We start from the raw sequence: 19,431 nt of genomic DNA on the forward strand, positions 1-19,431 counted from the left end.
GATTTTTTTGACTTGTACACACTCTCTGTTAAAAGCTGATCCACTATTAACATATTTGTTAATTTAGTGAGTACTTTCTAAAAGGAAGGAAAAAAATCTGATTTTTAAGTCACATAATGCAGACATTTATGTTAATTAAAAATAAAACCATTTAACACTATAGAAGTAGTGTATATAGGTTTAACACTCTAAAATGAGGTAATTTGCAAGAATTCATGGAAGTGCTTATCACCTTTATCCAACAGTCATCCACTATTACTTAGTTCACTTGTTTTTTTCTATGCATGTTCCATTACCACTGTTCATATATCTATTATATTTCAACTATATCAAACATTGTCCACAGTTTTGGTAATTGTTTAATACTTGTATCAACTGAGATAGTATGAGGTGCTTTATCATACTGTGCCACTAATTTTAAAAGTTAAATGTTTTATATTTATGGTGAACTTTGAAAGAGTTTGGAGTCTACATATTTTTGAAAACTATATTTATCTTTGATATTCTTAGGAATGTATTTGTATACATCTAATTATATTCATTTTGTATTTCTACATGGTAATATGAAAAATTATACTCTTCTAAGATAATGCCTCATATTAGTGTGAAAATAGCTTTCTCCTTAAATGATATAACTCTCACTGTCCTTCTATCTATTTTTACTTCAGCGCATTTTAACACACTTGTCTGACTTGGAAATTATCTGGTCTTCTGCTCTACATTTGCGAATCTACAGGCCTGCTAACTGATCATCTTACACAAAAAAAGTGTTTTTCTGAGAATTGGAAACAGGAGCTATCCTTTTATGCATTCCTTTTGCTGTCACTGTATCCTAGTTTTTCTAGCATTGTTTTCTGAATGAATTCATGCAGCACCTGACAATGAATTTTTCTTATGATTATATCCATGGTCTCTTCATTAATATTCCTTGAAAATTACATATTCATTGTATGCATAAATAACTATAACAGTAATAAACATGTAACATAATAATTAATGATATGTATTTGTCTTTTGATGAAGTAAATACACATGCTGGTTATTTTGAAAAATGTAAGCTCCACGCTCTTTTGTATGCAACAGAAACGGTCTACATTTTCAGGAGTCATTACTTGTATATATTTTCCTTGGATGATATGGCATTAAAATTATAAGAAATGTATACATACAAATTTATATACATCATAATCAGAATGTTAATGAAATTGCCATGAACTGTTTAGCTTCAGAATAATGCTTGCTGGACTTACACAGATGTATATCTAATATTTAACCTTATCAAGATGCTCAAAATAATTAACGTATTTCAAATAGAAAATGCTGATTTGAATCAATGATATTATGCTTAATTAGTTGATATCATATACTTTTTATTACAATGCTTAAATTTTAGCTTCTTCCTTGAAGCATTATCAGATTAAATTTTAGATTACTGTCTTTCTTCTGAAACTTACATTACAGTTAATAGCAAAAATACATTACTTTCCCATAGTTAAATTTTGCTCCTGATCTTATCACAGCTCAAAAACTTTCAAACATGGATTAGAAAAAGAGAAGATAAGTTTTCAGGCTGCATCTATTCCTGAAATGTAAATGCATTTTTCTTTTCTATTAGTTATTCTGAACATTTTATAAGTCTAGATATTTGTAATAACAACTTGCTCTGTACCAATTTTATTCTATACACCTATAAATGAAAAGTTAGCATTCTTGATAGTAAGTACTTATAAAACAAATTATACAGAAAACTTACAAATCTTACTTGAATATACCCATGCCAACTTCAAAAAGATAAGCCTTATGAATCCTTTAATCACATTCAATCACTGGGCAAATTCCATTTTATAGACATGAAAATTTAAACCCAATATTAAAAAATGTACCATTTACACAGTCAAGAAAAATATGATAGAAACTTAGTCCCTTGTGTTACAGAATGACAATAAGAAATGCATTATAGCAAGTACTAACCCTTGAGAAACCCACGTTGCATTTTTTTCCTATAAAAAATTTTTAATGTGGCCATGTAATGGGTTATAGAAAAAAACAGAAAGGCTTCATAAATGTCAGATAAAAAATTATAACTAGGGCCGATGCAATAGCCTAGTAACTAAAGTTCTCGCCTTGCATGTGCCGAGGTCTCATATGGGCAACAGTTTGCATCCCAGCAGCTCCACTTCCCTTCCAGCTCCCTGCCTGTGGCTTGGGAAAGAAGTAGAGAACAGTCCAAAGCCTTGGGACCCTGCACCCACTTGGGAGAGCTGGAAGAGGCTCCTGGCTTCAGACGGGCTCAGCTCCATGGCTGCAGCCACTTGCAGAGTAACCAGCAGATGGAAGATCTATCTCTGTCTCTCCTACCCTCTGTAAATTTGACTTTCTAATAAAAATAAATAAATCTTTAAATAGTATAAATAAATGGTTTAAATATAGGTTAAATGGCTAGTGATTAGTTCCACAAAAGATATGTGCTTGCTCATTTGAATAACTTCCATTATTTGAAGTAGTTCCTGTCATATAGAAGGCCCTAAATAAATATGTCAGATGAATATGTAGTCTCAGCCTTTTGCACACTAGAAGCACCGCTTTTCTAACTGAGAAAATTCTCCATGATTCTATATTAGGAATAGTTGGTCATCAGGTCTTCGTGATGTTTAATTTGGTACTGCAGCTACAATCCTTTGAAAGACACATGCTTAAAGCATGAATGAATTTGATGTAAAAGACTGTACATGAATCACTAAATATTTCAATAGAGGGCTTATTTAATATCAATGATTATAAAGTGACATTTTTTCTAAAAGAAACTGAGACCTACCTGAGCTATGACATAGCTAAGATCATCCTCCTAAAAGAATCATAGGTATTTTTACACATTGCATGGTATCCGTAATCCTAAATTAGACTGTACTCATTTTTGTATAGCAAGGATGAATATTTCATACACCAAAAGTGCTTACTTGGAAGCAACTGTACAGAATTTCTTAAAAACTATTAAAAGCACGTATTTCCTAAGCTTTGATTTAAATACACAGCAAACCGTTACTCAGGGATGGTTTCTATGTCTTGGCTATTGTGAACACTGCTGAAGTGAACACAGAAGTACAGATATGTTTATCTCACCCACTTGGATGCAGAATGATGATTATAATATAGAATGAATAATTTTAGAAATATAATGTCCAACAGAAGGACTCGATGACATGTATTGTAGCAGGTATGTTTTGATGAATAGATGCTAGCTGCTTTTGTCACAAATAAAAAAGTAACTTTGAAATAATAAGTTAATCGATATGAATAAATCTCATAAGATCATGTTGTGAACCTCAAATACATGCAATAAAATTATTTTTAAATAAATCCCTGAAACTGGTGTTATAGAGCAGCAAAGAAAGCTATTGTTTGTGGGGCTGGCAACATATTTCATTGTGCTGCTTTGAGTTCTGGTTTCCTGTTAATGTGCTTTAGACAGTAGGTAGGGGAAGGTGGGCCAAATAATTGGGCCCCTATCACATATTTAAAGATTTGCTTTGTTTTTATTGGAAAGTCAGGTATACAGAGAGGAGGAGAGACAGGAAGGAAGATCTTGCGTCTAATGATTCACTCCCCAAGTGACCACAACGGTCACAACTGAGTTGATCCGAAGCAGGAACTCGGAGCCTCTTCTGGGTCTCCCACACAGTTGTAGGGCATCAAGGCTTTGAGCCTTGGTCTTTGGACTTGCAAGGCTTTGGACTGCTTTCCCAGGCCACAAAAAGGGAGCTGAAAGGGAAGCAGGGCTACCGGAATCAGAATCGTCACCCATGTAGGATCCCAGCACCTGCAAGGTGAGCATTTTAGCCACTAGGCGACAGCACCAGGCCTCCCTTTAATGTATTTGTAAGACGTGGATGGAATTCCAGGCTTCTCTGGCTTCTGCAATTTGAGGACTGAAACAGCAGATGGAAGAGATATTTCCCCTTCATTCTCTCATCTTGCCTTTCAGATAAATAAATAAGCATATCCTTCTTAAAAATTTTCAAAAAGTAATAGAATGTCTTGGATTATATGAATTAAAACAATCATATTATCTTACAAGTATTTTGTTATCTCAATGCTAAATATGAGAATGAACCAGTCGAGGAGATACTGATTCAAAACTGAATAATTACATGATTTTCAGCTCCAAAAGTGTGAATTTTTTATACATGTCAATAATTTACTGTCTCGTTTCTTCAAGCTCTCTAAAAGTAATACCTTGTGTTACACTGAGCATCCTTGTGATCATTATTCTGAACACTATTTCTCAAATTTAAAAGATTTTATTTGGTTCAAGATCTAACCACATGAAACTCCTTCGTTCTTTTGCAATTATGCTAATTTGCTTCACGTTTCTTGTACCCTTACCTTGAAACCCTACCTCTGCTCTAAGTCGTTATTTTATAATGGTTTAAAGAGTGTTTTTTTTTATTGGAAAATAGTTCATAGTTTAAATGGGATGCAGAGTATCACTTGATTTATTGCGTGGCTTTGAATCTATGTTCCACAACAAATGCAGCCTCTGAATTCTTTTGTTGTAGGCTAGGTCATTTGGGTCTACAAAAGACAATGCAGTACAGTCAGCTGCAATTTGTTGCAGCAGGAGTATGAATGAGGTGAATGTGGGTTTTATAGGTTACGTACCATCTCTCGCCAGAGAATTCTACTATTAGCTGTAATAACTGGGGGACTTGTTTTTGATGCTTAAAGAGAAAGAGAAGACTGACCCCTGTCCCACTGAAAAGTTGGAGTGATGCTGGGCTTGCAGCACCAAAGCTATGGCTCTAGGACTGTAATTTGGATAGTCCCTTCCTCACTTCCTGCTTGGAGGGAACAATTGGTGCAGGGGCTTACAACACAAACCGCCAGGCCCAATGTGATGGCTCAGTGGCTAAATCCTCGCTTTGTATGCACCAGGACTGCATACAGACATGGGTTCATGTCCCAGCTGCTCCACTTCCATCCAGCGCTCAGTTTATGGTCTGGGAAAGCAGTAGAGGATGGTCCAAAGGTTTGGAACCCTACACCTGCAGAGGAGACCCAGACGAGGCTCCTAGCTCCTGGCTTTAGCTCAGCTCCAGCAGCTGTAACCATTTGGGGAATGAGCCAGCAGACAAAAGATCTTTCTCTCTGTATCTTGTTCTCTATAATTCTGCCTTTCCAATAAAATAAAATAAATATTTTAAAAAAGCACGTACACACAATACTGCCCCTGTCCTGAGAACTAGAATAGGGAGCTATAAACTAAACTCTGTTCCAGTTACACAGGGAGAATAAAACGTATCCAGGACATTTTGCATTGGTAGATACGGAATGCTCTCAGGTCCTACTGAGTAGATTCCATTGGGTCTGAGGAAAACTGATTGCTACACTCCTTCTATTGCAAGGTGCCGTGGGGTTGCCCCCCAAGTGTCCGAGAGTGGCAGCCAGATGCTAGGGACAATGGTGACTACCAGTCAGAAGCAGAGTGATACAGATGGAGCATTCCTTTTTCAAATGGAACAATTCACATTTTTCCATTTAGTTGTCATCTTTATCTTTAGATCAATTTTATACCTTTCTGTAGCCCGTTCTGCTAAACCCTGTAACATATTCCATTATGTCTAACAGCGTAATGAAATAAAGCAATATCATCACTCTATATTCTTGAAGCAAAGGGAAAAGGGGATGTTTTTCTAACCCTTCACACAGAGCTAAATACTAAATAAATATTTTATCTGCTATTTTCATTGGATGTTTTATATTTTGAAGATTCTTTGTAAAACAAATGAAAGTGGTAAACAGACAAATCAGCTCATCAGCATTCAGTTAAACGCAGCCCACCCGAAAGCAGAACAGAAGCACGAGCACAAAAAGTTCTTAAGTACAGAGCCACACAGCAGAAGCAAAAACACATGGTATTTTTAAGGCCACAGTGATCTTCCTGGCAAGATTGGAATGAGGTAAGCCCAGGTTACAGACAACATACTTTAGATTATATGATTTTAAATGGAGATTAAAACGAAGATCTAAAATTACATGATCTAAAAACGAAGATTAAATGTCAAGCATCGGCAGAACTTAAAACAGAAATTCAGAATGGTCAAATCAAAGTTTTTCAACACTTTAGACTTTACTCTTGATCCCCACTTCTGTCTATATACTAGCTCTTCCCTAGCTGGATGCAAGAGGTCTCTTGGGCCACAAACAAACGTGGTTCATCTTATAAGCAGACCAAATCACCCTCTGCCTTTGCTTCAAGAGTAAGTGAAAGTCACAGGAAGATTCTTAAGAATAGGAATTGGAAAAACAGTAAAGGAAAAACAGTGAAGGAGATAAGAATTATGACAAGCATATTCTGTAAAGAATTAATCAAAGAAATAACAGAAAGAATTTATAGTACATAAAGAAGAAAACGGAGTTAAGCTGTTAGGTGACTGGTGGGCAGGGAGAGTTACAGGAAAGAGATAAAGACTGTGATACGTACAGTTGGGAGAAGCTGAAAACTTATGCTTTGGCAGATCTCTGTGTGGCTCCTCTCATAAACTATCTCCATGCTAGCAATCGCCATGCCCAGGAAATGATAAATAAACATATTGTAAAGAAATACTAAATGTCCCAAAGTGTTTTACTAGTATCACGAGAGACAAAACTGTTCGCAAACAGATAATGTCAAAACAAGAGAAAAATATAGATTACTTAAGAAAAACATTTTCTTGATTGTTTTATGAAAATACAGCTGGAAGACAAAGACTGAGAATTTGTTGAATGATGTTTCCATATATGATGTGTTTACATAAATACAAAATATTTTCACATTTATGTTCAACATACATAAAATGCTGTGCTGCCATTCTCTCATGCTGTTCAATCCCTGCTGCCTTCTGCAGCACGTGTATACACAATCACCTGCTTGGTGATCAAACTCCTTTAGATCAGATGAACTGGCTGTGCTTAATTGTGTTTGGATCGGGATACTACCAAGTCTTGCATATAGTATCATACACAGTGAACACTTTGCTTTTGCCAGACTTTCCCAAAGTCATAAAGCTCTACAGGCATGAATATAATATAATTATGTCTCAAATATGAACACAAAGCAATGCTTCTGAATGTACACTTGCCCTTGGTAGCAGAGCATTTAAGAACCAGAGCCTTGAAATACCGGTTCTTTGCTAGGCGTTACAACACAGTCCTGGAGTAGTTCAAGATAAAATTTAGCCCACAAAAACTTACTTTATGTAGATAAAACAAACTCTTATTTATTGCTTCAACTGTGTTATAAATCCTTTAGGCAGAAGTTACTATTCTCATCTTTGCATTCCCTTGCCTATCTTTTTGTGCATTACATATTATTTATTGTGTTATATTATCTATTCCATATCTGTCATCCTCAGAAAACACGGCTCTGTGCCGCTGCAGTATCTATTATGAATCTCTACTTCAACTTAATATATTTTCTGGTACATTTAGATATATACTTATTTATAGCTTTCCCAACTGGAAAAAAGCAGTAGATTATAAGATATATAGAAAACATAAATGTGTAAACAAGAAATAGATAAGCAAGAAAAACAGGTAAACAAGTAGCTGTTTATAGGTATAAAGAAGGTAATAATACTCAGTAATCTAAAAAAAATAAATACTGTATACCACCTATGCATCAAAATCCATTGGTGGATTATAAAATCATTTTAATGAGTTTTATTCAGTACTTACACAATGAGGGAAAATAAAATGACCTTAAAGAGTGCAGATATATTGCAGTTTTTAATAGTGAGTTGACTTTGAAAAGATATGAAATTAAGCATAGAGTTATCTCCTCTATCAAGCTCCATATTTGATTCCACGGTTTCTTTGTCATAATGAAAACGAGAGTCTAATTTTTATAATTTGTAAAAATCAAAAGGAAAACAACAGTTTTTCAAGATATCATACAGTGAAAAATTACTGTAAAAATAACAGACTGGAAAAATAAATGGGCTGGTGCTATGGTTTAACTGCCTAATCTTCCCTTTGCAGATTCCAGGACCTACATGGGCTCCAGTTAGTGTCCCAGCTGCTCTGCTTCCCATCCAACTATCTGTTTATGGTCCGGGAAAGCAGTAGAGGTTGGAGCAGGCCTTGGGACTCTACACCTACATAGGAGACTACAATCTCCTAGCTCCAGTCTTTAATTGGCTCCAATCAGCCGCTGCAGCCACTTGGAGAATGAATCAATGGATAAAAGACCTTTATCTCTACTCTCTACACATCTGTCTTTCCAATCAACATAAACATATTAAAAAACAGAAAAAAAAATTCTAAAAATCACAAATCTTAGACAGGGTTGGCTTGCAAATTATTTCTTTTGAGGACAGTAATTAAAAGAACCTTTCATAAAGTAAATGCTCATGTCCTCAAACATGCTGTTTTGGTGGCTGTGATTCCATCCATCATGGCTTTTCTTAACAGAAACCAAAACTATCGCACTAAGGCCTGCCATACATCAGTGAAGCCACTCTTTGAAGTGTCTTAACAATGTGACTCAAATAGCCTGTCTAAATATTTATTGAAAAGTATCCTCATCGTAAGGAGTAAGACTTGAACTTCAATATTGAGAGTTAACATGGACTAATATTCTGAATAGATTACAGTTTATGTAAAAAAAAATGATTCTTTTGCTTCAATCTTTGTGATTCAGAAAAAAAAATGCACTTCTTTTAAATCAACTTTCACACACATAATTTTTCCAAATGGAATATATAGACCTATTTAGCATTCATAATGGGCTTGATATCAACATCGTAATTCTCTTCTCTATATTTTATAGCAATTAAAACAAACGTGTTAAGAACTACTATGTATAGATGGTGTCTTTCTTTTCATGAATACTGCTTCAACAAAATTTAGGAGTAACTTTAGTTTTTTGTGTCTGCATAATTCATACGAGAACTTATTAACATAATATTTATTAATTCAAGATGAGCTTCTCTTGAGCCTCTCTGGAGCATGTGTACTAGCGAATAAAACACACGGTGTATATGGTGCTTTTCGTTTATTTTTGTACCTGTGTTTCCTTCCTTGGTGAAACTGTCCTAGACATGCAAGGCATCAGTAAATTCTGTTTCCTCGAGGTCATCATTCAGTTTTCCTGTTTCCTCACTATCCACATTGAAAGCTTAGTAATCAATTCAAATCTGCTGCCATGCTGTGTGCTACATGCACAGCTCTTCAAATCCCATGCTGCTTTTGTATGACTTTTGGCCCTCTGATAATATGACTTTAATCAGTGAGCTATTCCCATGTAAGCTCTCATCCCTGTTATATATCACACTCTAATGACAAATTTGTTTCCTTTGAGATCTGTTTACTACACCTGCTCCCCAAACTCCAATCTTGCTATAAGTCCATCTCACCATTTTAGAGTGTCAAAAATCACTTACACATATTTTTGCTCTAATGTTACACTGCAAAGAACTCAGTGGAGTCACGGACTGCTACAAAGAATTCAAGGAAATTACAGCAGAAGTTTGTGTCAGCGTTTTGAATGGCAACATTTTATGCTGGAGTGCCTGGTCTGAATCCCAGTTTATCTATTTTCAATCTAGCTTCCTGCTAATATGCATCCAGGGAGGTAGCAGCTGATGGTTTCATTACTTGTGCCACTGCCACCTAGCTGGAAAACATGGACTGAATTCCAGGACCCTTGCTTCTACGTGGCCCTGCCCCATGTGTTGCCAATATTTGAATGTGAGAATCATCACGTGTGACATCTCTGTCTCCATCTCACTGCATTTCAAATAAAAAAATTTTAAATACGTAAAAATTTAAGAAGATAGGAATTTCAGCAAAAAAAAAAAAAAAATTCAAGGAATCTTGGTCTTCTTCCCAAACCTTAACATTTGTTAATAGCAGATGCAATATATTAAATTCCTCCAATTTTCTTGCTGTTAAATGATTCACAGGCCTGATGTGATGGCTCAAGGGCTAAATCCTCACATTACAAGTGCCAGGATCCCATATGGGCTCCAGTTTGTGTCTTGGCTGCTCCACTTCCTATCCAACCCTTTGCTTACAGCCTGGGAGAGCAGTAGAGGATGGCTAAAAGCCTTGCACCCCTGCACTTGCATAGGAGGTTAGGAAAAAGCTCCTGGCTATGAATTGGCTCAGCTCCAACCTGTGTGGCCATTTGAAGGGGTGAACCATGAATGCAACATCTTTCTCTCTGTCTCTCCGACTCTCTGTATATCTAACCTGCCTTTCTAATGGAAATAAATGCTTTAAAATGATTGTCACAATTTTCTGTAGTCAATTAAGCCAAATTTAGAAGATATCTTGTGGATTACCCTTCCTCCCATTTATCTATTTTTCTATTAGACATTTATTTGCCAAGCAAATTACAGTACTTTCTAGATTATGATGTGCTCCTTTTTAAAAACTATTTGTACCACTTTGTCTATATGTATCATGTGCTGGGCCTAATGCTACATGACAAAGTAAGGGGTAATTGTCTTATGGTTGTGGAACTCAGCAAGTTTCTATTATACCTACTATATTATTCTACATGTAATTGAACAATTAACAAATATCTAGCAGATTGCATCTCCTGGGCATGTTACATGCCCTTATTTCCATTGTTTTCCACTCTTTCAAACAGTTATATCACTTCTTTATTTGTGCTCCAAAATTATGGTAAAAGTTAGTCCTTAGATGGATTTTCTGCAACAAAGGGAAAAACATAAAGTACATTTTCTCAAAGTAGAAAAGGTCATATGGTTGGAAAAAGAAGAAATCCAATGCTTTAATTGAGGTAGAACTAAAGGGGAGAAATTCAGACAAATGATACAGATTATAGTGTTTAGAATCAAATCTGGTAAATAAGTTTTTGACTGTGATAAGAAATTTTGTTTCTGAAAACATTTCGGAGCACAGTATTGACATAATTCAAGAGGTGTCTTAAACTAAAATTCCTAGAACCATTGTAAAAATCTGACTGAATAGGATAGGAAAATGCGGAAACTATTAGGGAGAGATGGAAAATTCAGGGAAAACAATGTGCTGGTGGTAGAAGTGAGAAAAGTGAAACACATTAAAGAAAAAGATTTGGAGACAAAGGGTTTATGATGTGTAATTTTGTGGATAAAATTTGAGAGGCAATTTAAGTAAAGTTCAGGTTGGCGAATTAAAAAAAAAAAAGAAAATTGTGGAGGTTTGGCTGTGCAGCTTTCTCCCAAAGCACAGATGGAAATTTGTACAGGAACCAAATGCTGGACTTAATTGCTTCCTAAAGGGTTCAGATATAATGTTAGAAAAGATATAATGTTACTAAGTTGCTAATTATTTCAAAATGTTACATTAACTAAAGAAGGCCATTGGTACAATATACAGAATGGAATTTGTCATGCAGATTATGGAATTTTTAAAAATATTTTTTGACGAAACTCAAGGTGTGATCTAGCATTTAGATTCAGACAAACTAAGCCTGCTGTATAAAAACTGATGCACAGATTATACTACTTAAAAATAACATTCAATTTTGTAATTTCTAAATGAGAGGAAAGATAATGTAAGCATTCAAACACAACCTCATTAAGCCTTCCATGCCCACCAATTTCTTTTCTCTGAAGCATTAGAGAAAAGACGGGCAATTAGTAAAAACCAGGCATTAACTGATTGGCACATGTTTACTTTTACTCCCACTCACCGTGGGTTCATAGCATGAGAATAATGAAAAGAGGAGCTTTAATTTGCAATCATGGACAGCGCTGTTATTTATTACAATCATACTTACAACTGGACCTGGCGGGCCCTGGGGACCTTCTCCACCTTTCAGTCCAGGTGCCCCCTGGGCAAAGTGAAAAAACAAAGAAATGAACCCATGTGAATTCATATACATGGTAAAAGATGAATGATTTGTAAAATGAAGATGTAGGGTACTGTTTTAAACACAAATACACATATGTCAAGTTAATCAAATGTGTGTTTATCTTCTTAGTTATACTATAAAAATAATGCTTTAGATTTGTCATTTACTTCATATACATTGTGTTGGTTATACCTGAGCTCCTGGAAGACCTCTTTCACCTGGGAAACCACGTAGTCCTGCTGGCCCATCTTTCCCTGATACACCTTGAGGACCTGGGTCACCCTAAAACATAATACACAACCATCAAGAGAGAGTAACTACTAAAAACTGTTTTTGCAAAGAAAATTATGAGTACCTCTAAGCTACTATAAAGCTTGAATGTCAATCACTGATGAGAATGCTATATGATTAGTTCATTTTATCTACCTTTGAGAGTATTGTGAAATGTTTGCTTTTATAGTCAACAGGGGCTAACTGACCACATGTTCTTGCTCAGTAAAGTGGTCAAGCACAATAACCTCACCTTGAATGTTTTTTCTGATATTTCTGACATTAATACTATACCAAAAATACGGAGAATCTATGGGCATCTGGCACTCGGAAGCAAGTAAGCGTTTTGAATGAAGAAAGAGCCTTGAGTGTATTGTACCTTTGCACCTTCTTTTCCAGCAGCACCAGGAAGACCTTGTTCACCAGGAGGCCCCGGGGGACCAGGATGCCCTCGTTCACCTATTGGACCGGTCTCTCCAGTCGGTCCCTATGTGAAATTAACAAAACAACATTAGGTTTCTTTTTTATTTTGTGGAAAACATGATGAAATAAAAAAAAAATACTCTCTTGCAGAAGAGCTTATCATTCCCACTGATTTTTACGATGTTCTATGAGACACTTCTCATGAAGCACTGAGAGCAGCTTATCTGGCAGGAGTCTTGAAGGTTGTATGCAGTCTTGGTTAGAAAATTTGTCAAAAGAGATAAAGAGAAAAGATGTTTTCTTTGTTTAATACTAGAGCTGCTTCCAAGTAGGAATATACCAAAGATTGTTAAAAACTCCTTAACTGCGACTTCAACCTGTTCCTTCTTTTTATATGAGTTGTCAAATCAGTTTAAGAAAAAAAGCAATGGTGGCCAGTGCGGTATCTCCACTAGCTAACTCTCCACCTCCAAGCATCAAGATCACGTATGGGCCCTGACTTGTGTTCTGGTTACTCCACTTCCCATTCAGCACCCTGCCTGGGCAAGCAGTAGAGGATGGACTAAACCTAGGGACCCTACACCCATTTTGGAAGAAGTGCTGGGCTGCCAGCTGTGGAACAGCTCAGTTCTGCCCATTGTGGCCTTTGGAGAGTAAACAATTAGTTGGAAGATCTTTATCTCTCCTTCTCTCTATAATTCTACCTTTCCAATCAAAATAATTCTAAAACATCAAAAGAAAAAAAAATAGATGCACTGGTGCCACATCGGTACCAAGAAACACTGCTGTTAAAAACCCCAAGCCTGCATAACCCAAAAAACCACAAAAATGATTTTCCCTGTAACTTTGACAAGCTGAGGACGTCCATATGATTAACTTACTTTATTTGACAAAGACCATAGAATGTGGCGGGGTGATTCTGAATGAACTGAGTCTGGCCACTGATTGCTACAGGCCAAAAGTTATAGCAATACCTGGCCACTTTGAATTGTAGCAAGTGCCAAAATATCAGGTCAATTATGTGTCCCATGACTGGTGCATTTAGTGTTACTATAGCATAAGCTTTCAAATATAAATAGGGAACCATGACGACTTCCACCTTATTTCCATTTATAATAAAGTAAAATGAAGAAATTAAGTTAATTATATAAAAAGGGGAAAATTCCAGATGCCAATAAATTTGTTGAAAAATAAAAATAATAAGGTGCCTAGAACCCAGCACAGTAGCCTAGCAGAGAAGTCTTCGCTTTGCATGTGCCAGGATCCTATTTGGGTGCCAGTTCCAATACTGGCGGTCCTGCTACCAATTCAGTTCCTTGCTTGTGGCCTAGGAAAGCAGTACAGGACGGTCCAACCCCTTGGGACCCTGTACTCATCTAGGAGACCCTGAGAAGGCTCTGGGCTCCTGTCTTCGGCACTGCTCCGGCCATTGGAACCACTTGGTGAGTGAATCAATGGATGGAATATCTTCCTCTCTGTCTTTCCCTCTATATGTATATCCCACTTTCCAATAAAAATAAAATAATTTAAAAAATAAGGTGCCTTATTCCAGTAGCTTGTGCAATAATATTCATTTCTATGTTTTAGAGGTAAAATACAGGGCTTCGCTTGGGAACTGTATAAAGAACAGATCTAGCCAAATTCCTGATTACATTTCTAGGTTTAAGTACATTTGATTATATAATTACAGAAAGTCTTGAACTTTTCATTAATGTGCAAACATTCACCCAAAAAGATTCTTAATTGTGTGATTGCCCAAAATGCAAAATCAATCCTAAATGAGTAGCTACCACTATTGACACAAAAATGAGATTCACAAAATTGTACCAAAAAAGCTAATATCAAGTATTGTAACCATCATTATTTCCATTCAATTACTCCCATATTTTGCAAGCATGAAAATATGCTCACATTAAAAAACAAAACACCTGGTACTTTCAAGTTTTGAAGTAGAAGAACAAAAGAAATACAAGTTTCAGAATTTGGACAGATGTGCTGGGCAGATATTTTCAAAGATACAAAGACCTAAAATATTCAGTTAAATCATGTAGCATTTACATTTGAGTTGGATTCTAATTCCATTTCTTCTGTCCATTGGTTGTAAGTATAATGACAACAGTACATCCAGTAAAATTTTTTTTATAGGTAATGATTATAAAGTTGTTTTACATAGAAAAAGAATAGAAGTTTTGGGGGTGGTTTCTAAAAATGAAGAAATGCATGCATTCATAACAGACACATACAAATATATATATATACGTATATATAATTTTATTCAATTAATAAATTTTAAAAGCTCTTGAGCACCAAAGGTATACATGCGGAAATTCAGGCTATTTCCTGTATACAGAAACAAGCATTCAACAGTTCCTTTGGTTCAATATTAACCTCCAAATATAATGGATGCAAGAATTTGTTTTGCCTTATCCCACACTTATTCCTAGAAAGAAGATAAAGACACTTTGTTTTTCTGGATTTATGTGAGTGTGGCTATATATGAGTGAGAGAGTTAGATACAGTGTTGGTAATTAATTGTAGGCTTAGAAAATATTATTTAAATCAATGAAATAATCATAGTACTTATACTATTGCTCTTGATCTTTTTTTGCAATTTGTTAGCAACAGGGGTAAAATTCAAGCTGAGTAAACTAGATGTGTTCTTCTCATTCAAATATGCTTCTCCAGAGAATAAATTATTGTGTTCTGTTACGATGAATTATACTCTGTTTATATTTAGTACTATAATTTCTTGGATATTATTCCAACTGAAATTCTTCCTGTACCTATCTTAAAGACACTTTTGTCTTTGCCATAATTTCAAATACATTCAAAGATAATATATTAGCATGCATATTTTATCCATGTTGTAAATCATTGCTACAAAGACAAAAACCTAAAAGCATAATTTGTTAGAGGTATTAAATTATTGTTGAATGGTGGAATTCAGAGCTTCACATTATAGCTTCCAAATAATTAATCTAAATCTAAGTTTTCATTCAAAAATACAAAATAGTCTTATGATTTTTCAGTTCTAAAAAAAAAAAGATGGGACCCGGCACGGTGACCTGGTGGCTAAAGTCCTCACCTTGAATGTGCCCTAGGATCCCATTTGGGTGCTGGTTCTAATCCCATTAAACTCCCTGCTTCCCATTAAACTCCCTGCTTATGGCCTGGGAAGGCAGTCGAGGATGGCCCAGAGTCTTGATCCCTGCACCCACGTGAGAGATCCAGAAGGGCTCCAGGCTCCTGGCTTTGGATTGGCGCAGCACCGACAATTGCGGTCACTTGGGGAAAGGAATCAATGGTTGGAAGACCTTCCTCTCTGTTTCTCTTCCTCTCTCTATATATCTGACTTTGCAATAAAAATAAATAAATCTTTAAAAAAATGATGATCAATTATTCAATAGTTTTAAGTAAATGATTAAACAATGTAAAATTCCATGTGATTTTTCTGATTTATGCTCATTGCTTATATTACTCTTCTGTTCTTAGAATCAATTTAAAAATTATTTAGTTAAGTGATAGTTTAATATAGGTAACTGAGTAGATTTAAATTCAATCTGAGAAACAATCACCTTTATACGCATAATTAAAATGCTATATTTTTATACAACTTAGGGAGGGAAAAACATAAGCAAAGAAACAAATCACGCTGGAAAAACAGAAACGCACCTGTGGTCCAACAACACCTCCTGGTCCAGGAGGTCCGGTCTTGCCTTGAAACCCCTATAAAGATCAAAGTACAGTCTGTGAAAGCCATACAGAGCACAGAGCACACATCACAAACTGTAATCCTGTGAGTTGTTGAATGAACCACATAAAAATGAAATAATTTTTTCCCTATTTCCAAATGTTTAAAAAAATACTTATTTTAATCCTCTTATTTCTTAAATTAAGAATGTATCATCTTTACTATTTCACATAGTAGTAAAATGATTATTTTAATAAGTGCTTTAAAATATAAGACCTTAGCTTGAATCCACAGAGAAACTGTTCTAAACTACCTGCACCAGATCAAAACCATATAGCAATGTTTATGTTTATAGATGAAACAGTTCACTGATTCTCTCTACAGATGTACATCTATAGTCTCCAATAATAATTCATTTCTACTCACTTCATTACAACAGTCTGATCAAATGAAAGATATAAAATGTATTTACAAAAAGCCTGATTTATGTGAATATTCATCATTTCAACTTCTTTGGTTTTTGTTTATTTATTTTTGGTCAGTATTTAGTGAAATATGCACATTGCAAATAATTCAGTCAGCAAAATATAATCCAGCTGATGTGAGCAAAATGTGCCAAAGATATATATTCTGAATGTGCCTAAGTTATAGATTCTGAAATCTACACTTCTCTTGGCTTGTGGATTATTCATTATGTTTCATGATAGGCAAATTTATTTCTCAGTGGAGTTAAGCTACAGTTAACAGTTGGAGAAGGAGGTAGAAAATACAGGGGAAAAATCTAACAAATAACTGAATTAAAGAAAATACTGCTTGCAAAAGTTGTATTCATTATAATGACCAGACAGTAAGAAGCAAGATTAGAATGAACGAAATAGATACTAATATTTTCACATATGAAACCTTCTGGATAGCTATGATAAGCTATACTATAATTCTTATAATATCAAATTCCAATTAAAATCACAGCAAAATAAATAGATTATAGGAAAATACATTTACATTTATTTAGGATGTTTAAACAAAATAGCAGCTTACTTAATTATTTTAATTCTAACTTTTTAGTAACTGGCCAATTTGAAAATTTCAAATCAGAGCTACATATGCACAATACATGCATGCATACCCACAACAATGCCAATGTTAGCATAATACATCCACACACCCGTCGTGTGTGTGTGTGTGTGTGTGTGTGTGTGTGTGTGTGAAGTGCACTCCTTAAAAACTTAGACATGTTTGAAAAGGTACATTTTTACTTAACTAGGCTTTGAATGTCACAAAATGTACTTGGACACATTAGGACAACTAGGATAGCAGGAAGCAGTGTGAATCCATGGCGTCACTGTCACACAGGTAGCCCACAGTCCACTAAAACATCCTTCTGCAATAATCTCTAGATTATCTCAAAATGTTCATGACCGCAACAGTGGTCTCTGTACTCACGAACTTCTCCACTTATACTCTTCCCATGAGGAAGTGTCTAATCTGCTGGACTGTGAAGCTGTCAGTATCTAATAACCATTTCCAGTGGTATATTGTACTCTCTATAACTTTCTAAACTTGCTTCTCAACAACTATGCTGTCTCCTTTGATTTTCTTCCTGTGTACACCTCCTTCATTAATTGAATATTTTCAGGTACTATACCTTCCTTTCTCTTTGTAATCAATCATTTTGTCTGAGGGCATAGTTGACTCTCAAATTCCAGGTTTTCTCCATTGGCTAAGTAACACTGTCGTTCAAACTGTAATAACACGTCTGCCCTTCACCTGCACAACTACATTAGCCAAAATTGTCATGTCCCATAAGCAAACATGATCAACTCATTCCTCAACATATAATGAGCTGCTATGGCAGAAGTTCCACAAAATCTATTCCTTATCCACTGCTCTAATCATACTTTTTGCTTTGTGTGCTAAGTTTCAGCCATGTTCATTTTCTCACCTTTCTCATGATACATTCCACTGTGACCTGCTTGTTTTCTGAATTACGCTTCTGATAAATTTAATATGAAGATCAAAATGAAAGTTTATACTTAAAAATCGAAATGCTACCAAGCTTGTTGTCTTGCAAATGTGAGCCTAAGGATAACACAATATGACTTTCATAATAAAAAAATTAATTGATTAAAGATTGGTTGAGCAATTCTGGAATTTTCTATTTTTATATTTGCACTGGTGCATCCTAGGGGAAAAAGAAAAGCTTGGCTGCTAGCCTGCTTTTGTAAGTGATGGATTTGGGAGGAGCTGGGAACTGCATTGCCCATATGGCTGCTCAATCAAAAGTTTCAAAGTATTTGCAAGTATCAAATAAATTTGACCCTAGAGGTCTTAAAAATAAACTGCAGACAAGAAAATTTTTCTTCTTCAGTATGAAGCCTCTTTGTTCAATATTAAAACTTCACTTGTCATTTATTTCTTATAAGATAAGCTAAATTATGGTTCCCCAAGTTTCCGAAAGTAGAAATCAATTGCATACACTCATGAATAGTCTCAATGTCTATTGAAGATTTAAAAAAAACTCTCAATGGCCAAATTAACTTACGATTAACACTGGATTTGCCACTGTGTTTCTAGAACAAACTTGGATTGTTGGATTGCTTCAATATAATAGAAACTATTTCCAATCATTTTTTCACTGACCTTAAAATGTTTCAAAATGTGGACTCTGATCTTTCACATAATAGGCTAATCTAACCTGTCAGCACTGGCACCCCGTACTGATGCTGAGTTATGTCCCAGCTGCTCTACTTCCTGATTCAGTTCCCTGTATATGAGCAGTGGAGGATGGACCAGGACCTGAGTCTCTCCATCCACATGGGAGATCCAGAAGCTCCCAGCTTTGGACCAGCCCAGATCTGACCCTAGCAGTCATTTGGAGAGTGAACCAGTGAATGGAAAACCTCTCTTTCTCTCTGTCTCTTTCAAACTCTGACTTTCCAAATAAAATTAAGAGATCTTAAAATAAGTTTTAAAATTTAAGATATTGATCAGTGTTTGAATCCGGGAATGCTAACTAAAGACAAATTTTAGTTTCAGCAAAAGCACGTGCGCTTTGAAATAGGATTAACACAAACACAACCAGGCTTCGACATGTTACAACGTGATTCTTGCTTAATTTGAGGTTTGGGTTCCAGTCCCAACCTAAGCCGAGAAAGGAACTTCCTGGCTATAAAGTGGTTTCCTCATTCTCTTAAACTTGGACATG

At 35.5% G+C, this 19,431-nt stretch overlaps 1 protein-coding gene across 4 annotated transcripts in view; it reads right to left on the reverse strand.

Moving 5' to 3' along the window:
• Positions 1-19,431, reverse strand: part of COL11A1 (collagen type XI alpha 1 chain) — a 171,708-nt gene that overhangs the window by 53,853 nt on the left and 98,424 nt on the right. For all 4 annotated transcript variants that reach the window (XM_040998298.1, XM_040998296.1, XM_040998299.1 and 1 more), the window contains 4 exons: positions 16,208-16,261; positions 12,492-12,599; positions 12,035-12,124; positions 11,768-11,821 (listed from right to left, as the gene is read on the reverse strand). In XM_040998298.1, the coding sequence (XP_040854232.1) occupies positions 11,768-11,821; positions 12,035-12,124; positions 12,492-12,599; positions 16,208-16,261 (306 nt within the window). The remainder of the gene's footprint in view (positions 1-11,767; positions 11,822-12,034; positions 12,125-12,491; positions 12,600-16,207; positions 16,262-19,431) is intronic.

The sequence above is a fragment of the Ochotona curzoniae genome, unplaced genomic scaffold (assembly GCF_017591425.1).
Source record: "Ochotona curzoniae isolate NIBS_2020 unplaced genomic scaffold, NIBS_Ocur_1.0 scaffold_1037, whole genome shotgun sequence".
Classification (NCBI taxonomy): Eukaryota; Metazoa; Chordata; class Mammalia; order Lagomorpha; family Ochotonidae; genus Ochotona; species Ochotona curzoniae.